The sequence below is a fragment of the Schistocerca americana genome, chromosome 2 (assembly GCF_021461395.2).
Source record: "Schistocerca americana isolate TAMUIC-IGC-003095 chromosome 2, iqSchAmer2.1, whole genome shotgun sequence".
Classification (NCBI taxonomy): Eukaryota; Metazoa; Arthropoda; class Insecta; order Orthoptera; family Acrididae; genus Schistocerca; species Schistocerca americana.
Window position 1 is genome coordinate 54,224,120 of NC_060120.1, and position 24,212 is coordinate 54,248,331.

At 37.3% G+C, this 24,212-nt stretch overlaps 1 protein-coding gene across 5 annotated transcripts in view; it reads left to right on the forward strand.

The window, feature by feature from the left end:
• LOC124594810 (protein ECT2) overlaps nucleotides 1-24,212 on the forward strand; it is a 217,346-nt gene that overhangs the window by 83,055 nt on the left and 110,079 nt on the right. For 3 of the 5 annotated variants that reach the window (XM_047133249.1, XM_047133247.1, XM_047133248.1), the window contains exons 6-7: nucleotides 19,951-20,094; nucleotides 21,480-22,280. In XM_047133249.1, coding sequence (XP_046989205.1) covers nucleotides 19,951-20,094; nucleotides 21,480-22,280 — 945 coding nt within the window. The remainder of the gene's footprint in view (nucleotides 1-19,950; nucleotides 20,095-21,479; nucleotides 22,281-24,212) is intronic. The other 2 variants (XM_047133250.1, XM_047133251.1) reach the window with 1 other exon arrangement.

Below are 24,212 nucleotides of genomic sequence, written 5' to 3' on the forward strand. Positions count from 1 at the left end.
CTACATGCCAATAAGCATAGAGATCATCATACCCTGTGTTTGCTGTATTGTCTTCTCAATCATTGACACTCTCTTATTTGCCTTCAACCCCTACTATTTGAGCAGCAGAACATAAATACTCATTCTCAACTAAGTAAAATCCTCTCTGTACCAGTACATAACAGCCATGATCTCTTAAAAAACACTGCATCAGGAATCCAACTCTGGTAAAATTTTCCTCAAAATATCAGAGAAATTAAAATTCTTTCAGACATCGAAAGATAGATAATGTTCCACCTTCTGTCACAATAGCTGTCTCTGATAGATACTTACTTGCAGCTTATTCATATCAACCGTCTCTCTCCCTTCATCACTTTTCTGTCCCCTTATCTACAGAGTTCTCTATTGATATTCTGTTCTTGTTACTTTCATTTCATTCTTCTCCACTTTCATTATCCTTCCACTTCTGATAGTGCTAAACATGGCTTCAAATGTAACAAACCAACCATCATCATTCTTAATGTCTTCTTCTTCTTCTTCTTCTTTGGAATGGGCTAGCTAAGGACCACAATATTCAACTTTTCAGCCTGGAGAGGGACTTGATGTTCGACCAGTAATTCTGCATTCTGTGGCTATGTTTCTCCTTTGTCCAAAGGGTGCTGGTCTTTTTAGGGGTGATCTGTCCTGAAACCTCTTTTCTTTTAGTATCCTTCTGAGAAGTGCTCGGTTTCTAATGTCACTTTCAGTTATGTTCAGTTCCTGGATGTCTTTCTTGACTTCTATCAGCCAAGGTGTCACTGTCTTCCTGCTCTTCCAGCAGTTGGAAAAGTCGGTTGGTCAGTCTTGTTTGGTCCATCCTTGTGATATGTCCATAGAAAGACACACACCTCTTCCTGGCTGCATCTGCGATTCTCTCGGTATGTTTGTCTTCTATACTCACCATCTGTTTTGATCGGTCCCAGAATTTTTCACAGGGTCTTCCTCTCCTGAATCTGTCAAGCCTTTCATGTTCAGATTCAAGCATTCTGAGGCACATAGGACTTCAGGGCAGATAACTGTTTGGTAGTGTTTTAGTTTGGAATTGTGAAATAGGCATTTCTTATTATAGACATTCTTGGTTAATCGATATGCTAATTGTAACTTAATAATCTGAGTTGTTAGTGCTGTTCCTTCTGATAGATTAGGTTCCAAAAATTCTCCTAGATACTTGAATCTGTCAGCTATCTCAATTTGACCTTGTTCCAGCTGTAGTTCACTGGGAGTATCATTGATGTTGGTGAGGTATTTTGTCTTTTCTAGTGACAATTAAGTCCTACCCTGGCAGCATGTAGTTTGAGCATATTGAGCTGCTTTACTGCTACTTCCACCAAGCTTGCTATAAGTGCCAGATCATCTGTGAAAGCTGAACAGTCGACTACTAGTCCCTTCCGTCTGTGTCCCAGGTAAATACAGCTCGGTGTATTTGTACTTCCATTTCTTTTCGCCACTCTCTGATCACCTTGTCCAGTGGGCAGTTAAAGAGAAGAGAAGAGACGAGAGTCCATCTCTCTGTCTAACTCCTGTCCTTTTCTCAAAGCTTTCTGAAATTGTTCCCTTGAACTTTACTTGTGAGCTAGTGTTACTTCGGATCTTTCGGATAAGGCTGTGGGTTTTCTGGTCCAGGCCCATTTCCTGCAAAATTCTCGTAAGAGTATGTCTGTCGATTGAATCATATGCTTTCTTGAAGTCAACAAAAGTAACTATGTATTGTTTATTTGCTAATTTAATTTGACGTAATACTGACTTCAAGTTAAGGATCTGCAGCACAAGAACGTCCTTTTCTAAAACCACCCTGATAACCTCAGTGTTTTGGGTCCAATTGAGGTTTGGCTCTGTTCAATAATGCATTAGATAATACCTTATAGTTGACTGGTATCAATGAGATCCCTCCATAATTGTTGATGTCAGTCAAATCACCCTTCTTGTGTAAGGGGTGGATCAGAGCAGATGTCCAGTCATCTGGTAACTTCTCACAATCCCAAATGTTCCATAGGACCTCGGTCAACTTGCTGATTGCTTTGTCTCCAGCCTGCTTCCACAGCTCTGCAACTATAGTGTCTTCTCCTGGTGCTTCATTATTCTTCAGGGACCTTCTGTTGGAGGATGAGAGTTTGGTTTCTGGAACTGTCTTGATAGATAAAGAAGGTTTTAGGGGACTCAGTTGAGGAGGTTCTCAAAATATTTGGCCAATATGCAGCAGTTGTCTTTGTCATTATAGGCTATGTTTCCATGTGGTCCTCTGAAGTGTAAGCTGGGTGGGGCATAGCTTCTAAGCTTTCGCTTGAAAGTTTGGTAAAAATTTCTAGTGTTATTCTTCTTAAAATCTTCATCAAATTGAATCAATTGGTCCTGAGTGTACTGACGTTTAATCTGCCTGATGGTTTTGGCAGTTTGCCGGTGCTGTTCTATGAATGCCCTCTATTATTATTATTATTATTATTATTATTAATGTAAATTATTATTATTGTGATCATTACATAATATTTTCTGTTATGTGTTGTTCCTAATCAGTGTAAGAGAGAGCCTTTAAAACCCTAATCTGGTCAGGTTAAATAAGCAGTAAATAAATAAATTAGCAGTGAAGACAAAATGCTATAAAGTTTGCTTAGTTCATTGAGAGACTCGTGTCGTGGTCACAGGAATGTGCGTTCGGGTTGTCTGTGTGTGAATGTGTGTAGTATTGCTAGAAAAAGATCTAGTGCTCAAAAGCTAGTGTGAATACTGTTTGTTATGTGTTTCTGTGCTCCATACATCAATCAGGTATAGGTGAGTGGTTGCCTCTCCCTTATTTTATGCATTGCTCCATTTAGGCTTTTCCATTAATGTTATGCATTACATAATTAGGAAGCTTATAATGAGCTATGTCTTCTAGAGCTTTAGATAATGCTAGTTAAAGGCAAATGGGCCTTTAGTCAGAGGGTTCTTTGGCAGATTCCAATTTGGGTAATGGTTTTGTGAAACCCTGCTTCCAGGCTGTTGTGAAGATGCCGGAGGTCAGAGAATAGTTAAAAAGTCCATTATTTTGGGCAGCAGAGGATCAGTGAAACAATTGATTGTTTGCACTTTTATATTGTTGTGCCCAGCAGCTGCTGAACGAATTTGTGCATTTGACTTCCAGGCGATCAGACAAGCCAGGTGCAGGGATCTGATCTGTGCGAATTACTCTACTTTGGGATTCGGTTGTGACTGTATCATAAATGTATGTGTGTCTACTGAAAAAGGACAGGTATACGCTCGCGCGCACACATCCATTGCACATACAGACACAAGCTTTGGCTTGTGTTTGTGTATGTGTGGATGGATATGTGTGTGTGTGTGTGTGTGTGTGTGTGTGTGTGTGTGTGTGTGTGTGTGTGTGTGTGCGCGCGCGCGCGAGTGTATACCTGTCCTTTTTTTCCCCCTAAGGTAAGTCCTTCCGCTCCCGGGATTGGAATGACTCCTTACCCTCTCCCTTAAAACCCACATCCTTTCGTCTTTCCCTCTTCTTCTCTCTTTCCTGATGAAGCAACTGTTTGTTGCGCTAGCTTGAATTTTGTGTGTATGTTTGTGTTTGTTTGTGTGTGTGTATCGATCTGCCAGCACTTTCGTTTGGTAAGTCACATCATCTTTGTTTTTAGATATACAGGGTGATTCAAAAAGAATACCACAACCTTAAAAATGTGTATTTAATGAAAGAAACATAATATAACCTTCTGTTATACATCATTACAAAGAGTATTGAAAAAGGTTTTTTTTTTTTTCACTCAAAAACAAGTTCAGAGATGTTCAATATGGCCCCCTCCAGAGACACGAGCAATATCAACCCGATACTCCAACTCATTCCACACTCTCTGTAGCATATCAGGCGTAACAGTTTGGATAGCTGCTGTTATTTCTCGTTTCAAATCATCAATGGTGGCTGGGAGAGGTGGCCGAAACACCATATCTTTAACATACCCCGATAAGAAAAAATCGCAGGGGGTAAGATCAGGGCTTCTTGGAGGCCAGTGATGAAGTGCTCCGTCACGGGCTGCCTGGCGGCCGATCCATCGCCTCGGGTAGTCGACGTTCAGGTAGTTACGGACAGATAAGTGCCAATGTGGTGGCGCTCCATCCTGCTAAAATATGAATTGTTGTGTTTCTTGTTCGAGCTGAGGGAACAGCCAATTCTCTAACATCTCCAGATACTGTAGTCCAGTTACAGTAGCACCTTCGAAGAAAAAGGGACCAAAAACTTTATTGGCTGAAATGGCGAACAAATGTACAACTAAATGAAACTTTATAGCTCCCTTAATTCGCCGACAGATAGTGCTTAGCTCTGCCTTTTGTCGTTGCAGAGTTTTAAATTCCTAAAGTTGTGGTATTCTTTTTGAATCGCCCTGTATTTTTCCCACGTGGAATGTTTCCCTCTATTATATTCATAATTATATACTAAGTTTACAACACATACAAATTTAGTGATTATATACATTTTCCTTCACATATTCATCAACTGTATAAAAAGATTTCTCTATCAGGTACCCCTTGAGAGTTTGTTTGAATGCTGGCAATCTTTTGTGAAGACATTTGATGTGTGGTGGGAGATCATTAAACAGCTTAATGCTGGAGTAATAAGCTCCTTTTTGAACCATTGTGAGGCTTTTCAGTTCAATGTGCAGACTGTTATTGGTTCTTGTGTTATAGTCATGAAATTGGCTGTTATCTTTGTTGATAGAAGGGATTTTACAGACAAAGGTCAGCAAGGAAAAGATATATTGTGAGGAGGTGGTAAGGATCCCCATCTTTCGAGACAAGGGCCTGCAAGAGTGCCTGTGATGAACACCACTCGTTATTCTAACGCCTTTTTTTTGTGCAGTGAAAATTTTCTTTGCGAGAGGTTGGTTCCCCACGATATAATAGCATATGACATTAATGAATGAAAATAGCCAAATACAAAGCCTTAATGATGTCTACTTCAGCCACTGAAGCAATTACGCATAGTGCAAATATTGCTAAGTGTTTTATAAAGATGAAGAATATGTACCAATCAGTTATGTTTGCTGTCTATATAAGTACCCAGGAATTTTGTAACCTCAGCTTTTTGTATTTCTTGACCTCTGCACGTAATTTCTTCCAGATTTCTTTCTGGAGTATGGAATCTCATATAAAGGGTTTTATCTGTATTGAGTGAGATACCATTTGAAGAAAACCAGTTCACAATATAATTGAAAACTTTATTCGTAGTTTGTTCAAGATTGTTGTCTGTGAAATGGTCAGTTAGAATTGTAGTGTCATCTGCAAAAGAGTAAATTTACTGTTTGTGTCAGAACAAAGTTGGACATCATAAATGAAGATGAGAAAAAGCAGTAGACCCAAAACAGAGCCTTGTGGCACACCACAACTTACTGAGCCCCACTCAGATGAGGCAGATTCTCTGGATGAGCCATTCAGCATTACAGTGTGCTTTCGGGCTCTTAGGTATGATTGGAGCAATGAACCAACGGTACCACCCAAACCATAATATTCTGACTTTTTCAAAAGGATTAGATGGTTTACACAATCAAAGGCTTTTGAGAGGTCACAAAAAATACCTACCGAAGAAATGTTTTTGTTCATGGCTTCCAGAACTTGATTGGTGAAACAGAATACACCTCGTTCTGTAGAAAGACCAGCACGAAATCCAAACTGACTCTTGTTTAGGATATTGTGGAAGCTAAGATGATTGACAATCAACCTGTGTATGAGTTTATCAAGAATTTTTGAAAAGATGGTTAAGAGTGAGGTTGGGTGATAGTTTGTAACATTGTTTTTCTCACCTATTTTAAAGAGTGATATCACTACAGCTATTTTTAGCCTGTCGGGGACTTTTCCTTCTTGCAGAGATATATAAGACTGGACTTAGCAATATTTCACTATTTTACAGGAAATATTTTTCACACCAACAGACTTTTTGTTTTTTTAATGAGGTAATAATTCTTTCAATCTCTTTTACTGTTACATGAGGTAAGGATAATTGTGGGGGTCTATTACTGGTTGCTTTCTGTAGAAGAGCCAATGACTCATCCACAGAACCTTTACAGCCTGTCTTCTCTGTTGCTGACAAAAAGTGCCTGTTGAAGATTTCTGCAACCATTTCAGGTTTCTTTACAATATTGGTACCTTGTTTAATTTCAGTGGGTCTGCTGCCCCCCCCCCCCCTTTTTTTTTTTTTTTGCCAGTTTCCTGCTTTATTACATTCCAAATTGATTTTATTTTATTGTCAGACTTCTCAATTTCAGACTTAATGCACATATTTTTTGACTTACTTATCACCTTCTTTAGGATGCTACAATAAAGGTTGTAGTGCTGACATTTCTTTGGATCATTACAAGTTCTGAGGGAATAATACAACTCCTCTTTGTTACTCAGGATTTTTTTATTCCTACAGTGATCCATGAATTATTGAACAGTGCTTACTAGACTGTTTCTAATTATTTTTTTGGGAAATTTGGCTTCAAAGATAGAAATTCATTCAGCAATGGATTATACTTTTTTTTCACATCTGTTTCATTGAAAACTGGACTCCAGTCTATCTCTTGCGGGCTAGTGTTGACATTTGGAGGGTTTCATCATTTATTATCCTAAAAGATTTCCAAGAATTTTCAGAACTGTTGCTCAGATTGATGTCAGTGAGAGTAAGCAGTTGAGTACCATGATCAGAAAGGCCAAGAATTGGACGAACACTGATACTGTTGACTTTTGACTTATCTATAAATATGTTGTCCATCAGACTTTGACAGTTCTCGGTAACTCTAGTTGGAAAATTTACTACTGTCGTCAGATTTTAAGAATCTACTAGATGTTCTAGATCTGCTTTACCATTGCTTTCATTTAGGAAATCTACATTGAAATCACCTGTAATTATTAGATCATTGAATTTTTAGTACACTTGCAATAAGACAGTATCTAACTGCGTCAGGAACACATTTATGTTCCCTGAGGGAGCTCTGTTCAGTGCTAACACTACAACTGTACGGCCACTTACAGTAGTTTCTACGCCACATATGTCAATATCTTGTTCAATACAGTCACTCTTTAAATTCAATGTGCTATATGATACGTTATTTTTTAAGTAAATTACTACTCCACCGTTCTTCATGATAGATCTACCGTAATGTGTTGCTAGACAGTAACCACTGAGCTGTAACATTTCAACACTTCTCATGTTGTGTTCACTAAAGCATAAAACATCGGCATCCATTATCTCTTGTTGGTCATCTAAAAGAACAGAAATTTCATTAACTTTGTTCATAAGTCCTCCTATATTATGGTGAAAATTGTCATAGCTTTGGTATTTGCAGAAAGCGGCTGCTTTTGCCTAAAAAAGTATTTGTGGACTCAGAAACAGTAGGCTCATTGTTAACTGTTTCACAGAAATTCTGAGCTTGAAAATTAGTCTGATAGGATACCTGGAGCCATTTAAGGGGAATAGGTTCAGAGCGAGGAGATATTTTGTTGTTTTCTTTCATGATTGCTGCATTTAAAAGAGTATCTAGGTTTGTTTACCTGATCTGTTAAGGTGCATGCCTTGTCTGGTAAACAACCCTCTTTGAAAATTACTCGTATGTACAACACAAATGCTGCTAAACTTCTCCTTGAGTGATCGTGTAACATCAAAACCTTCATTGCAGGCTACATTGTTTGAACCATCTATTACAATGACATAATCTTTTTTTACTCTTTCACGATCGCAGCCTGCTACGCCTTCCTGAATTTTCACACCAGGATCAACCAGCATGGCCTTATTGCGAACATCTGAAATCGGGAGGAAACTGCAGACATTACTTTTCCTTAGAGCATTCAGCTCTGCTTTATGGTTAAATGATATGGCATCCTCTTGGATAAAATATTCTGGAGGTAAAATAATCCCCCATTTGGATCTCCAAGCAGGGACCACTGCGGAGGCTGTCGTCATCAAGAGAAACAAACCTGACATTCTATGGGTGGGAGTGTGGAATGTTAGATCCCTTAATTGGGCAGGTAGATTAGAAAATTTAAAAAGGGAAATGGATAGGTTGAAGTTAGATATAGTTGGGAGTAGTGAAGTTCGGTGACAGGATGTTCAGGTGAGTGTAGTATTGTAAATACGAAATCAGACAGGAGTAATGCAGGAGTAGGTTTAATGATAAATAAGAAAATAGGAATGCGGGTAAGCTACTATGAGTAGCATAGTGAGCACGTTATCTTGGCCAAGATATACACAAAGCAAACACCCACCAGATAGTAAAAGTTTATATGAAAACTAACTCTGCAGCTGAAGAACAACTTGGGAAAAAAAGTGTGATGAGCTAAAAGAAATTATTCAGATAGTTAAGGGAGAGGAAAATTTAATTGTGATGGGGGACTGGAATTTAATAGTAGGAAAAGGAAGTTAAACTGCAGGTGAATACAGACTGGGGGAAAAGAATGAAAGAGGAAGCTATTCGGTAGAATTCTGCAGAGAGCAGAATTTAATCATTGGTAATACTTGATCTACAAATTGTGAAAGAAGGTTATATAAATGGAAGAGAGCTGGGGATACTGCAAGGTTTCAGATTGATTGCAGTAGTAAGACAGTGATTTTAGAACCAGATTTTAAATGTGTTGAATAAAATGTCTTCTGCTCAGGCTATTAAAGTCCTTTATTTGCTCGTTGTCAAAGCTATAGAAAATAAGTAACTCACTGTAAAGCAGTAGTCAAAGTTAAAATTGTTGGGTCAAAAAACCAACCTTATCCATAGATTGCTCAGGAAGGTAACATGGCAGCAAACTTATTTTTATTTTGTTGATGACGAATGATGGTACTTGGCTGAACTGTTCTTCCTGTGTACTATAATGATTTCTAGGATAATATCACCTGATGCTACATTGTAAGAATATAAAACCACTTGTGACTTTCCAATAAAGGACTTTAACAACCTAAGCAAAATACTTATTATTCAGTGTGCAGCATTTCGGTTGTGGGTAGCCTCATTTTAAAGTTACACATTTTAAACTGTAAGGCATTTCCAGGGGGCAGATGTGCACTCTGACAACAGTTTGTTGGTTGTGATCCATAGATTTAAAGTAAAGAAACTGCCAAAAGGTAGGAAATCGTGGCGGCGGGACATTGGCAAGCTGAAAGAATCAGAAGCTGTTGAGGTTTTGAGACCAGGCATTAGCCAATGATTGAATGAAATTAGCAAAACGAATTCGGTAGAAGACAAATGGGTAACTTTGAGACATGAAATAGTGAATGCAGCAGAGGACTGAACAGGTAGAAAGACAAGGGGTAATAGAAATCCTTGGATATCACAGTGCGCCTGAAAAAAATGGATTGACAGGAATTGCAAGATGGCTAAGCAGGAATACCTCCAAAACAAACATAAGGGTATAGACCTATGCATGACTAGAGGAAAGATAGATGCCACCTATTGAAAAATTAAAGAAACATTTGGGGAAAAGGAAAACATTGGTATCAATATCAAGAGCATAGATCGAAAACCAGTACTAAACAAAATTGGGAAGGCTTAAACATGGAAGGAGTGCATAGGACTGTGCAATGGAAATATACTTGGAGGCAGTATTATAGAAGAGAAGAGGATGTAGATGATCAGATAGGAGATACGAAACTGTGAGAAGAATTTAACAGAATACAGGAAGACGTAATTCAAAACAAGACCCTGGAGTTGATGACATTCCCTAAAGACTATTGATAACCTTGGTAGAGCCAGCCATAACAAATCTGTTCCGCCTTGTATGCAAGATATGTGTGACAGATGAATGCCTTCAGAATTCAGGAAGAATGGAATAATTCCAATTCCAAAGAAAGCAGATCCTGACAGGTGTTAATACTACCGAAGTCTTGATTGCAAAATACTAACATGAATTGTTTATAGAAGAATGGAAAAAAACTAATAGAAGCCAATCTCGGGGAAAATCACTTTGGGTTGTGGAGCAACGTAGGAATGTCTGAAGCTACACTGGCCCTAGGACATGGGTGGTTGTTTAAGGGAAGGCAAACAGATGTTTATAGATTTTGTAGGTTTGCAGGGTATATACAACCTGGGACAACAGGGGAAAACCCAGGATTTTTTTCATCTGGGAGAAAGCTACACCTGTTAACTTTTAAGAATTCTGGTAATTTTTAATTGGTTATGAGTTAAATTTTTGTAATTTTGACTGGTGAGAATTGATACTCAAACAAAGAATTTTACTTTAGCCCACTAGTGCAGAATAATAATGCGACAATAAAACATAAATGAGGGAAAATCACCAATATAACACTAAAGTTGCAAAGAAAATGCACCATTTACAACAACAAAACAGTGTGCACACAAGCATCCGCCAACAGTAAACTGTATAAAAGGCTCCAGGATGAAGACTATGCAATACTTTGTAACAACAAATGGCTTTCGATGAGCGTTGTCATAACTGTCTAAATTAGGTTGTTTGAGCAGTTGCTGGTGGGCTCGTGTCCATGTGCCAAGTGGAAGTTGCATATGAGCATCATCTTCTCCCTCTTCTTGCTATTGAAGTGAGGCTGTTAGATGTATAAGCTGTAGCTGCAAGCAGCCAGATGCTACCCAGAAAGAAATCTGACAGATTTGCTCATGCACAGAACAGAGTTGTAGTGGGGAGTAGTCTCCACGTGACCTGCGTTTACGTTTCAGATTTTGCTGTTGTCTCTTGGTTTACAGCTTTCACGTCAAATGAAAACAAAATAGATTTCTGGGGCTAGGAGCTATCGGATGAATTAAAATACATTCACATAATTACGGAAAACTAAAATATGTTATTAGTTTCAGTTTTCTGATTTTATTTCCATGCTATTGACAATGAAGCATTAATTGCTTAGCAGAACAATGAAGTTATTTTTGTCAGTTTGCTAAAGAAATTTGGCTTTCATTGATCTTTTCCACAGAGGCAGTCAATTTAATTGAAACAAAGTTGACTGTGTTAATTTCAAGTGTTCGCTGATTTTCAAGTATGCGTTTCCGTCTTCTGGCATGTATGGCATTATGCCCTAATAAAGAACCAAATATATGATAACACAGTAATGTTAATCCAAAAATGACCCTGAAAACCTTAGCACAATTTTACATATCTGCCTTCCATGAAACATAATGTTTTTTGATAACAAGACCTGTTTCAAAACTTGTCTGGTATCACCTGTAGGCTTGATGTTATGTCTTAATTTGCGTTGTTTATGTCAGATTTAGAGAACACCATTCTTCAGTAAATTATAGACTGGCAGCACACCATATCTTCTTCTTGCAACTCTCCCACAAGGCTTGATATTTACTACTGGAGTGGAATATAAACTGCCAGTTATACAATTTTGTGGTTTCACAAGTAACCTTGTTAATTTTTGTACAGTTTGAAAATGTCATGAAAAGCTTATTGTTTTTTGTTCTGGTGTATACAAACTACTATTTTAAGGAAATTTGTATTCCTTCTTACTAACAGTGGCGTTTGGATGTAAACTTGATTTGAAATGCTGCACGACAGTATTGCGGAGTATGTGGGGGAAAAAAAATCTATGTTAAAATGACCACATGGTAAAATATTTGGGAATTGTGGGCTGTAATTTTGAAATGAATATTGTACTTTCTAATTTTGCACTTCTTATCTGGATAGGATATGATAAAACAATTATCTTGTTGTAAGTACAAGAACTCCATATGTCCCCTCCAAAGGACATTCCGCACTGCTGCACATGGTCACATGATGCCCCACTTCATACAAAATTCCAAATAGAAATGCGACACAAGCACAGTAACACCTGTCTTCTGGTGCTTTGTGGCAACTGCCCAAACCAACCTCTTCCTAACAGGTCAGATGGTTAGAGAAGTGTTACTTTCAAAGTAAATTTCCTTTTATGCAAAATGGATTATGTTACATGTGAGAATGTGCGATGAATTTCGTAAATAACAGAACATTTTACTCTTATTCAATATTTAACACTTTGAGCACCAGCCACTTAAAAACATTTCGGCCCCAGAAGCCCAGACATTTAGGTCATCATTTAAAATTTGAGGCGTATTTGTGTTTGATATATCTTGAAGAATAACGCATGCAAAAAAGAAAAATGTTAAATGTCAGAGCTTAGCTTTTCTTGTAGGTATACTACCATCTTTGTGTGTTCGTGCTGCTTAACAATGATGTTGCTATTGGCTGGATTACGTGTCCTATCCTCTTAATATCTGCTGTCATTTGCCGGCTAGATAACGTGATGTGAGCTATGATTGGCTGACAAAAGTGCATCACAACATCGATTTCAGATTTCCAGCGCTTTGGAAATTAAGATGCTGAATTTGGTGGAATTCGTATTTATACTTTCGTAGTACGAAAATATGCAGCATACATATTGCTGCACAGCAAAGATCTTTCCAAAACGTGATATTCCTTTGAGTTTTTTTTTTTCCCTAAAGAGCCAGGAAGTTCTACAGCAGTGTATAAAGCCTTTGCCATTCAAAGGTTTGGAAAGTTTTTCAGTTCAGAGGGAACGTATGCTGCCACTTAACATGGAGAAGTGTGTTTCACCCCGGGAAATCAGGGAATTTTTTTCCCTGTCCGCAAATACACCCTGCTTTGGAGAAAGCTTTTGACGATGTGGTCTGGAATACACTCTTTGAAATTCTGAAGGTAGCAGGGGAAAATTCATTGAGTGAAGGGTTATATACATCCTGTACGGAAATGGGACTGCAGTTAGACAAATCAAAGGATATGAAAGGGAAGCAGTGGTCGAGAAGAGAATGAGACAGGATTTTACCTATCCTCAATATTATTCGATCTGTTCATTCATTACTTCTCTCAGGCAGCAAAGGACTTGAAAGAGCAGTTGAATGGAAGGGGGATATAAGACAAACATTAACAAAAGCAAAACGAGGGTAATGGAATGTAGTCAAATTAAATGAGGTAATGCTGAGGGAATTACATTAGGAAAAGAGACACTAAAAGTAGTAGGCAAATTTTGATATGTGGGCAGTAAAATAACTGATGGTGGCTGAAGTAGAGAGAGTATAAAATGTAGACTGGCAATGGTACAAAAAGTGTTACTGAAGAAGAGAAATTTGTTAACATTGAATATAGATTTTATTTCTGAAGTATTTTGTATGGAGTACAGCCTGTATGGAAGTGAAATGTGGACAATAAACAATTCATACAAGAAGAGAAAATAACTTTGTTAAACTGGATGCTGCAGAAGAATGCTGGAGATTAGATGGGTAGATGGTACTGAATGGAATTGAGAGAAAAAGAAATTGGTGACAAAGCTTGACTAAAAAAGGGATCAGGTGATAGGACACACCCTGAGATGTTAGGGGATTACCAATTTATTACTGGAGGGAAGTGTGGGAGGTAGGCAGTTAGTTTTTTGCTGGCTTCTCATTAAAATTGAGAGAGAAATTTAAAAGCAGAACATTTATTACAGATGATCACACAACATGAAGAAAGGCTAGCAAGAACACTCTTGTAGTTAGCCACTAGAGACATTTACATTAATTACTGTTTCATATTTCAGTAGCTGTTTTATATCACAACAGTAAACCCCCAGTTCTTTAAAGAATCAAACTACCGTGTATAAAAGAGCTTCAAATGTCTGATTTCCTTACAAATTAATTATGTGTCAAACATTTGTCTGTAACTTTGTAAGCAAGAAAAAGTTTAGGAAAGGTTTGAAATTATGCACAAAGTCTGTTGTAAGTCACTAAGTGCTCTAAGTATGAAACATTGAATGGACATGAACTGGGTAATTTGCACTCCATTTTAAGTGAAAACTAGGTTTTCACTCATTTCAGTGGGTATGGCATCATATCTCTTGAACTCTGTGTGTCATACAGTGATACAATTTTGCAGGTACATTAAGTGATATGCAGATACTGTGTAAAAAGTTGTAAATAGAGCTAGCAGCAAAGAAATAATAAAATATAATGTGTGTTGTGGCAATTTTTACATGAACAGTGAAAATGTAGTAAGCGATAAAAAATTTTCCTTTCATCTTTTTGTGGTGTGGGTTGGGGGGGGGGGGTGTCAGTGAGAAAAAGCTTCATAAAGTATTGAAATCATGTGTAATATTTGTTAGAAGTTGGTAAATGCCCTCATTCTCAAATGCCGGATGAATTAAATTCTTTCATTTTCGTGTTGTCAGTTATGCTGCCTCAAGACAGACTGTTTCTAACTGTATTACTGGTCTTACTGTGTTAAATTTTTAACAGAAGATTATGCATTTTAATGACTAGATTATGTCAGCATTTTAAATTTGATCAGTAACTATGCAAAGTATTGAAAATCAAATTTTTGTTGTCCCTACACTGCAACTGGTATCTAGTTCTGGGATACTGTTTTAGTAATTGTATAGTTTTTTTTGTCTGCATTGATGTATGCAAAGCACTTTTAGAATTGCGTTAAAGTACTTATAAGAAAGGTAATGGTAAAATGTATACTTTCATGGCCAGAAATTTCACAGTTAATAAACTGCTCCGGGATATTATGCAGTGTTCAAATGGGTTTCACCTTAAAACCTGACGTTGTGGGGATGAAACGTTGGGTTTTAAGGTAAAACCCACAGCATAGCCTGGGGCATTTCATTAATTGTGAAGGTAGGTAGTGTCATTAAAATATGATTAATGAAATATGAAATATGCATACAACCTGCCACACAGATTACTTGATCCTGCTAGATCATTTGTTAGAGGGCAGATACCATGGCCTTGTGTAAACCATTTTTATTTATCATCAAAATCTGTACACTAAAAGTGATACTCTTGCTTTTTTGAATTGTGTAGCGTGTTTTTAAATAAGTTGTTGTACTGCAAGTATAGGTGAAATGGATATCGAGGAACTGGCTGGTATCAGGCCCAGTTTTACTATCTGGCTGTATACTGGGTGGTAGGTCAGTATCCAGCAGCAACCTGATTTTCAATAAATTATGAAAATTTCATAAAATGAACTATATTCAGTTCAGATATAAGATACTCGAAACCCAAATAAAACGACTATATCTTCAAATCAAAACACTGCTTTTTGTTAAGATGAATAATAAATTAATACTCGTACTGAGCCAGAGGCAAAATCTGGTGAATCAACACCAGTTTCTCTGCAATTAACAGGTAATAAGTGATTTCACTTGTCATCATAAACAAGGAGCTTAGAGAAAATTCTTTAACTTGTCGAGTTCAGGTTCTGTGTTACATTAGCTGATTGCAACAGATTTGAACTATCTTCAAATAATAATCAATCTTGCTCACAATTGCTTTTGTTTTAGACTATCATACTATTATTATTTTCATTTTCCACCTCACTAAAGCAGTCCCAAAACCTCCCATGAGCTTCGTGAGTCCCAGCTGATTCAGTCTTGTCTCCTTTATTTTTTTAACAAACATGGGAAATGAACTGCTCTTGATATGGAAGCTGCTTCGTCAAATTTAAGTGGTATCTCGTATCAGCGTCTTTCAGCTTCAACGGTCCCCAAGTAGGTCTGTCTTTGACCTAGCAAGATTGCAAATCAAGTAATTTATACCTTAATTTAAGGAGCTGAAACAACTTTCTAATTCAGCTTTTACAATTTTCTTGTGTGTGGTAAGTAGATGTTTTGTACACTGTATCATCATTATCTAAATACCGTATTTACTCGAATCTAAGCCGCACTTGAATTAAGCCGCACCTGAAAAGTGAGACTCGAAATAAAGAAAGAAAAAAAAAAAATCCGAATCTAAGCCACACATGAAATTTGAGACCCGAAATGAAAGGGGAGAGAAAAGTTTTAGGCCGCACCTCCAAATTGAAACAAAGTTGGTCCATTGTAGTATGAGACACAATTTAGGTCGAATGAATCAAGATACAGCTACAGTAGTTTGGTTCGAGTCGTAAGCTTAGCAGTTAAGCTTTACCAGGTAGCCGTTGCTATGCGTCAGGCACTCCGTGCGTATTTATACGGGTATCCTTCCTTTTTCACGTGCTTCATCTGGTTTGAATTGATTGCTTATTTTGCTTTGATCTGATAAGTGTCGATTTCTTTGTTATAGATGTTTACGTCACTCTAAGCTGAAAATGCGTTACTGTACTGTGTCGTACATTGTTTGTCACATTCTGGTAGTGCATGTTTACAGCCTGTCGCTGCTCGTGGCATAGCTTGCTTTTGTGCGACTACCGCCGCTTACAATTTTTAAAAAAAGAGAATCGTCTCATTAGTGAAACAATGGCAAGAGACTGCTATTTGTTGTTACTTACACTGCTGCTTTCTTTGATAATGACCAACAAGAACCAAATAATAGACTATGTAAGATAGAACATGTTCTGAACGAGAGTTAGGCGAAAATTTTTCTCCGTTTGAAAATCCGTGCGGCCGCTTCTTTAGTACATCAAATTCTGCACAGAAATTAGTCATCTTAGATTTAAAAATCTAGTCAATTGCCGTGCTTCATTTCTGACTGTATCACTATTAGGCATAAGAATAATACAAATATAAACATGACATAATATGTATATTCTTCCGCGTTTGCTGTTGTCTCACTCTAGTTTCGTAGTTTATTAGGCAGACAGGATTTAAATGAGATAGCAGCAAACACGAAAGAATACATGGCAAAATGTTTATATTCGTATTATTCTTATGGTGAAGAGAATACTGCATGTGATTCACAATTCATCAGGTTCCTATTAGCAACAATCTCTTCTCACAGGTAGGAAAAAATTCAGAACGTAGAGTTGGCCATATTGACAGACATCCCAGTCAGTCTTGCCATTCGGATTTTTGTAGTACATTGAAATTCTGCTACATTCGAAGATGAACAATGCGGAATTTTTATTTACTTCGTTGGATAATGTACGAAAATGCAGTGGTCGTAAATCGGGGCGGAGAAAAAAAAACTCGTCTTCCACAATTTTTATTTATTTATTTATTTTTTTATTTACTGACACAGAGGCTTTGGCCCCAGTATTTATCTTTGTACCTACAAAGCATGCCTGTGTAGCGCTATATATATTCGACGGCAGAAGTTAGTTGTGGCGGCACCTACCCACATTTTCAGAACTTCCGCCTTTGCACTTGAATCTAAGCCGCAAGCGGTTTTTTGGATAACAAAAACCGGAAAAAAAGTGTGGCTTAGATTCGAGTAAATACGGTACTTATTTAATGCCACAACATGTGGTATTACTTTGAATGTACAGAAGAGACAAGAACTTATTTTATTTCTTCAAAGGACATCAAAAGCTTAACACAACAGGTGCTCTGCCATGTAAAATGTGGAATTCCACCTCATACTGATATCTTGCACCAACTGATGCTTCAGTAAATCTACGTCATTTTGAATAGCCAATAGTTATTCTTGAGCTAAGACAGAATGATTGAAATCCATTACAAAACATCTAACTATAGTGGTCATTCCTAAACCTTTAGGCTGGACCTTCATTAATTCATTCACAACTCTCAGAAGGCAATGGATGGAACATTTAGCAGAAACATACTCAGCCACTCGAACACCTTCCACAATGTTAGTGCCATTGTTATGAATGGGTAAATGTATTTTGATTTTGTCTGTCCCAGTGATCTGTGACAATATTAAGCTTCCAAGCTATATTTATCAAGTGTGAGAACCTAGAAAAGGTTCCAGCTGAAATTTAGGATATAGCCAGTGAGCTATGACATTCGAGAAACTGTCGTTATTACATAAACAGATGCATATTTCAATTTTTTCTTTTATTTTGGGAACAATTTTTTTTCAAAAGCTTGGCACTTTTATAGTGAGGTAAAGTTTGTTCTAAGTCTTGTAAATCCAGCCCTTCCTATGATAGATAATGGCTCACAGTCTAGTGCAATCATTTCTGCAATTAAATAATTATCCTTTTTTTATTTAAGTTGTTTACATTCCAAAGCAATTCCCTTTCAAACCGTTCTGACGCAGTCAGTTGCTTTTCTGTCGGTGTTGAAGGTGAACTTGTATTAGTAATAATCAAAAGGGGGTGTACACACAGCAGTGACTGTACCTTCATTAAGTGCTTGGAATTTATATGGATGTTTTATTTTCAAATAATTTCTCATAGCTGGATTACCTACTAGACAAAATAATTTAAGAGAGTTAAGGTAGGTCGTGTATTTCCCTACGCTTCACAGAAACACCCGCGCATCTCCAATTAGCTTAAATAAACAAAGTATTTGATAAGTAGATACCTATTTAATGGTATTAATCATCATGTCTAGGGACAGACACATTGTTGATCACCATAGTAAAACTGTTGAAAAAAAGAAGACAATTAAAGATTTTGGTATAAACCTGTTTTTTTTTTTTTTTTTTTCCTTCTCTACTATGATAAACTTCAATAGTCAAGTGGCAAACTTAACAAACTTATAATTGTCAGTGTTTATATCAAAAGATACCCAAATGACATTTTTATATATCTTGTAAATAACAAATTGTTTGTAAGAAGTAACCTCAAATAAAATCAAGTGAAGGTGATTACAATTTGCAAAAAATCAAGTAGACAAAGTCAAAGTGGTATCTTCTCAAACAGTTGTCCGTTTTATGTTTAATTTTAAGTTACCTGCATAATGTCTGATGATTCATATTACATCCCACACTTTCGTATTACACTGAAGAACTAAGGAAACTGGTACATCTGCCTAATATCTCGTAGGGCCCCCACGAGCACGCAGAAGTGTCGCAACATGACGTAGCATGGCTTAACTAATGTCTGAGATAGTGCTGGAGGGAATTGACGCCATGAATCCTGCAGGGCTGTCCATAAACCTGTAAGAGTACAAGGGGGTGGAGATCTCTTCTGAACAGCACATTGCAAGGCATCCCAGATACGCTCAATGTTCATGTCTGGGGAGTTTGATGGCCAGCGGAAGTGTTTAAACTTGGAAGTGTGTTCCTGAAGCCACTCTGTAACAATCCTGAAAGTGTAGGGTGTCGCATTTTCCTGCTGGAATTGACTAAGTCTGTCGGAATGCACAATGGACATGAATGGATGCAGGTGATCAGACAGGATGCTTACATACGTGTCACCTGTCAAGAGCTGTATCCAGGTGTATCAGGGGTCTCATATCATTCCAACTGCACGTGCCTCTCACCGTTACACTCCACCAGCTTGAACAGTCGCCTGCTGATATACAGGATCCGTGGATTCATGAGGTTGTCTCTGTTCCCGTAAACGTCCATCTGCCCAATACAATTTGAAATTAGACTCATCCAACTAGGCAACATGTTTCCAGTCATCAACAGTCCAATGTCGGTGTTGATGGGCCCAGGAGAGGCATAAATTAGCTTTGTGTTGTGCAGTCATCAAGGGTATACAAGACAGCTCATATTGGTGTTGTTTTGTTGAATGGTTTGCACGCTGACACTTGTTGACGGCTCAGCAGTGAAATCTGCAGAAATTTGGGGAAGGGTTGCAATTCTGTCACATTCAAAGTGTCTCTTCAGTTGTCATTGGCCCTGTTCTTGCAGGATCTTTTCTCAGTCGCAGCGGTCAGAGATTTGATGTTTCGCTGGATTCCTGATATTCACGGTACACTCACGAAATAGTTGTACGTGAAAAGCTCCATTTCATTGCTACCTCGGAGATGCTGTGTCCTAACAGTCATGCACCAACTATAATACCACATTCAGATTCACTTAAATCTTGATAACTTACCATTGTAGTATCAGTAGCCAATCTAACAACTGCCCCAGACACTTTTTGTCTTATATAGGCATTGCTGACCGCAGTGCCGTATTCTGTCTATTTATGTATCTCTGTAATTGAATACGCACAACTATACCAGTTTCTTTGGTGCTTCAGTGTATTTCCTGAATTTTATGGTATTGTTTTTGTACACAGATTGTGTTATTTCTATAATTTAAAGATCTTATTTGGACTTGTCACCCATGTTTTTTCATAATTCTTTTTTGACTATTAAGTTTCATTTTAATAAATAGTACACACCGATTTACTACAAATAATTCAACTGAAAACATATAAAAACTGCTTTTACAGATGTGCCATAAGATGAAACCATTTGTGGGCGCTCGTGTTTGTTTTTATGGGTTTCCAGATGAAGAAAGACAGCACATGACAGAGATATTACTACAAAATGGTGGTGAAGTAACCGATGTGGAAGATGGAACAAGCACTCATGTTGTAAGTTATGAAGAATCTCTCTATTGTTAACTTTTTATAGGGATTAGGAAAAGGGCAATAAGGTAGAATGTGTTATGGGGCAGTAAGATTGTTTTGTGGGTTCCATATAATAAAAATGAAAATTAGACTTTAATGCAGTGTTTGTATAATTTTTTTTTACAAATTTGCTAGCCCTCTTTTTTCCTGTCATGTTGTGTTAATGTTTTGTAGCATTAGCAGTCTGCCATTAACAGTTACTTGTGTTGCTTTGTTTGCTAACATGGAAAAGCACAGATTTATTAACGGTAAAGTAGGGAAAAATAATTGGGATTGGTTCCTGGTCTTTCATATGGTTGAAGTACTGTTACGACAGTTGTCGTGAAGAGACTTCCAAGAGTGCAATAAATAATTTCTCATTAGGATATATGAACATGCAACCAATTTGTAATTGGGGATAGGCAATATTATTCTCCCTCCATGACACATTATTTGAATGAAACTTGCAGATTTTATTCAGCTTTCAGATACATGGGAATACACTTTCTTTTTGGCTTGGTTGATTCTCAAGGCCTACATGTCAGCTGTGATTGTCCCACTCATTGGCATCTTGTCAGCCTTAATGTATCAACAAGGCCCCGGTATATCCTAACAACATCATTTTAGACTTTCATTTTTAGCTTCCACCTTAAGTGTTAAATCATCGTAAAGATAGATGCAAGAATTCTGTGTCAGTAAAAGCTATAATATCTCAATTAAATATAGTTCATTTCAAGACAGTTCTGTGTGGGAGATCTTGATGGCAATCTTCGGTTGCATGGCAGTTAATGATTCCTATCAGTGTAGGTCCATTTCAGTGAAGGCATATGCTTAGATAAACCAGGCGACCAGTAAAATATAATAATATTTTATCAGTTGTACACACATTTTTTGCTAACAATTTGCAATGACGTGACTTGCTGAATTGTTGAATTATTAATAATTGCAAGAGTCTTCTGTTGATATTTCAAATTGTGGTTAGAATGTTTTTGCTTTTAGTTTGATTTTTTTGTTGTGATTTAAATTACCTGTTTTCGTGAATATCACTCAGTACATTCACTCAGTACATTCAAGTGTTTTACAAAATTAATTTGATATATGTATTGGGACAAGAAAGGTATTCTCCATTGTAAAATATTAATATGTTTAATATCCTTTTCTATGCTTTCTCCTGATGTCCTTCAGAGCCTGTTTTCCTTTCAGTTGGTTTTGGGAACTAATCACTTAAATAATTCTGTCTTTTTTTGTGCATGATATTAACACATTTTTGCTGGAATCAGGTTGCATTGCTTACTGTCAAAAGATGTCAATATGAATTTACCATCCTTAGCATGTATCAGCAGTGAAAGAAATGTAACACTATTTTGCAGGTTGTTGACGGGGCTGAAAAATACTATCTTCTGAAGCATAGGATGGTGATCAGTAAAAGATGGTCTCTGTCTCCAACCAGCAGCACTGCTACTACTAATCTTAACACTAAAGTTACAAGGTTGTCTAACAATACGCCCACTGACCTTGCTCCACAGCAATTAACATCACCCAGATGTTCAACACCTTACTGTCATTGTGGACGAAGTATGGAAAACAACTCCGGGTTCTCTAGTTTATGTGTAAAAGACAGAAGCATATCACCAGCCTCTAATGGAATAAACAGATGCCTGTCTTTTGGTGAAAGTGTACTACATAAATGTGACATGGTTGACATTGAAAATGTCATGAATGAAAGCTGTGTCACTCTAATAAATGATTCCGATTCAGGAGAACGCCATGTTTTCAAGCAAATAACAAATTCAGTTCCTAAAGTTAGGACAAACAGTCTCATGGAACATTCTGTTCAGAGTGCACAACACAGGAAATGCATTCCAAAGCGCTCTGCTTCATCGCTTGGAACAGAATTATCTGTTGAAGACTATTTTGTGCCTGACAAAATGCCAAAATTTGATATTGAGACAGGAAAAGCTAGGGAGTCAGTACATGAAGAATCTGCCTGCAAATCAGCAATGAATACATCTTTTGGACCTTACAAGACATTATTTATGGAAGTAATTTCGGATTCAGACAGAGGCAGAAGCCCGCAGTTTTCCTCTCCCACAATAACAGCAGTGTGCAAACCAACAGTGAAGTCATGTGGATACCCACGTGTAGCTGAAGAGGATGTATTAACTGAACTGGTACTTGCATATGCTAACTTTTAATCTCATTTTTTGTCCATAATATCCTCTTAGTGGCCTGTTCCTTTATATTTATTTATATGGTAGGGATGTTACCAGCGCACTTTATTATGAGAGAACTGAACTGAGATTTTTATAAAGCTTGTACTCTATATTGATTATGTTAGGTATCATTGTAGTTGCATAGTGGTACAGGAAAAGGAACAGGTTACTTTGTAGGACTACATATGACTTGAGTGTTTATTTGTAGTTATAAAAGTGACTTTAAGTTGAATCACATCCACTTCTTTTATACGTGGAAAAAAGACAAAAGCATGTTGATGAGATCATGAATTGAACATTTGAAACAAGATTATATAAAATTTTTGCTTAGCTATGTTTGCTTAAATTCTTATCTTTTTTTGCATGATATGCTTGTTCTGGTATAATATCTTCTATTGTAGATAATTCTGGTTGTGAGAATTGAAGATGCTTTGTTGATTCGTCTTTCTCATACTTTTCTTTCCATTCTGTATGGTGATGTGCATACTTATTTTTCTTTTTACTGTGCATGATTTTGTGTAATAATTGTGCTTTAATTAGTAAACCAGTAAAGGGGGGGGGGGGGGGGGGGCAGGCGTTTGTAGGTAGGTGGTAGGACTTATAAAAGTAAATGCCAAATTGTAACATGGAAATCAAATGGTTTGTTAGGCCGATAGTATATGTAGGTGCTGATTGAGATTACTTTAGAGTAGCAATTCACATGAATTAAGATTGTTTTCTCAGAAAACTCCAGTTTAAACTTTTGTATGTGGTAAATACGTAAGAGCGTAAAGGTCTTAAACTTGCCAGATAAAGGCATAAATAATAACATCTCATTGGCACACACAGTGATGTGACAACAAGCTTTTAATTTTTGGAGCTGTGCACTTTCTTAGTGTGAAAAACTGAAATTTATGTAATTAATCATTGAGATTTAGCAACTTTCAGGAATTTCAAAGACTGCATCTTCATGTAACGTGGGGGGGGGGGGGGGGGGGGGTGGAAGCTCCATGTTGAAGGGAGTGCAAGAGTTAGTATGGTGATCATTATCCTCTTTTAATAACTCTTCTCATTGTTTTTGCTAAGCTTATTTCAGACCTTAGCTGTTTTTCCCAAGGCTCCTCTCTTTTGTCATTCTCTGTAACTTCAGTTCCTTTTTTGCCATTGTCAGTTCTACCTCTCAGTATCAGGTGTGGCTCGTGGTTGCTATACTGGGGAGGGCTGCGGCATTTATCAATCGGAGCCAACATAGACCTCGGGTTACGTTACAGATTAGTCTGACATAAACAACTAAGAATTCAGGGGGAGGGGGTGGAGAGATAACTCTGTACCCATAATTTTACATACTGTATCTTCTATAATCAGGTATTAAATGTCATTAGAAGCTAACTTTGAGTTAAAATCTTTGGTTAGTGATTTTATACGTCATCATTACATTTTCTGACACTTTGCAGCAAATCATATGAAAAGACACGTTTCGGAGAGATCTTTAATGCGATGAATGTTAACTTTGCGGCTGCTTAATATTTTTGGTGTTTTCAGTTCTAAACTTAAGGGGTTTGTGGTTTACCTCCAAAGCCCAAAGTTTACGAGTTCGCATGACGATACTGTGATGTTTTGGTGACGTCACAGGTCTTGTGCTGTGATTGGGTGGCATGAGCAATCTGTGCAACTGCCATATTAATTCACATGTTTGAGAAGCGAGCAGTTCGTATTTATTGTGTATTATAAAAATATGCATATATGTGAAATAGCACACTAAAGATCTCTCCAAATACGTCATTTTTAGTATGGTTTGTTGTGCTAAATTACACAAAATGTGACACTGTAACGGTACCAAAAGTGATTCCTTTCAGAAAATGTCATCACGTTTATGACTGGCTAAACATGACACAACCCTTTTTTACTCAC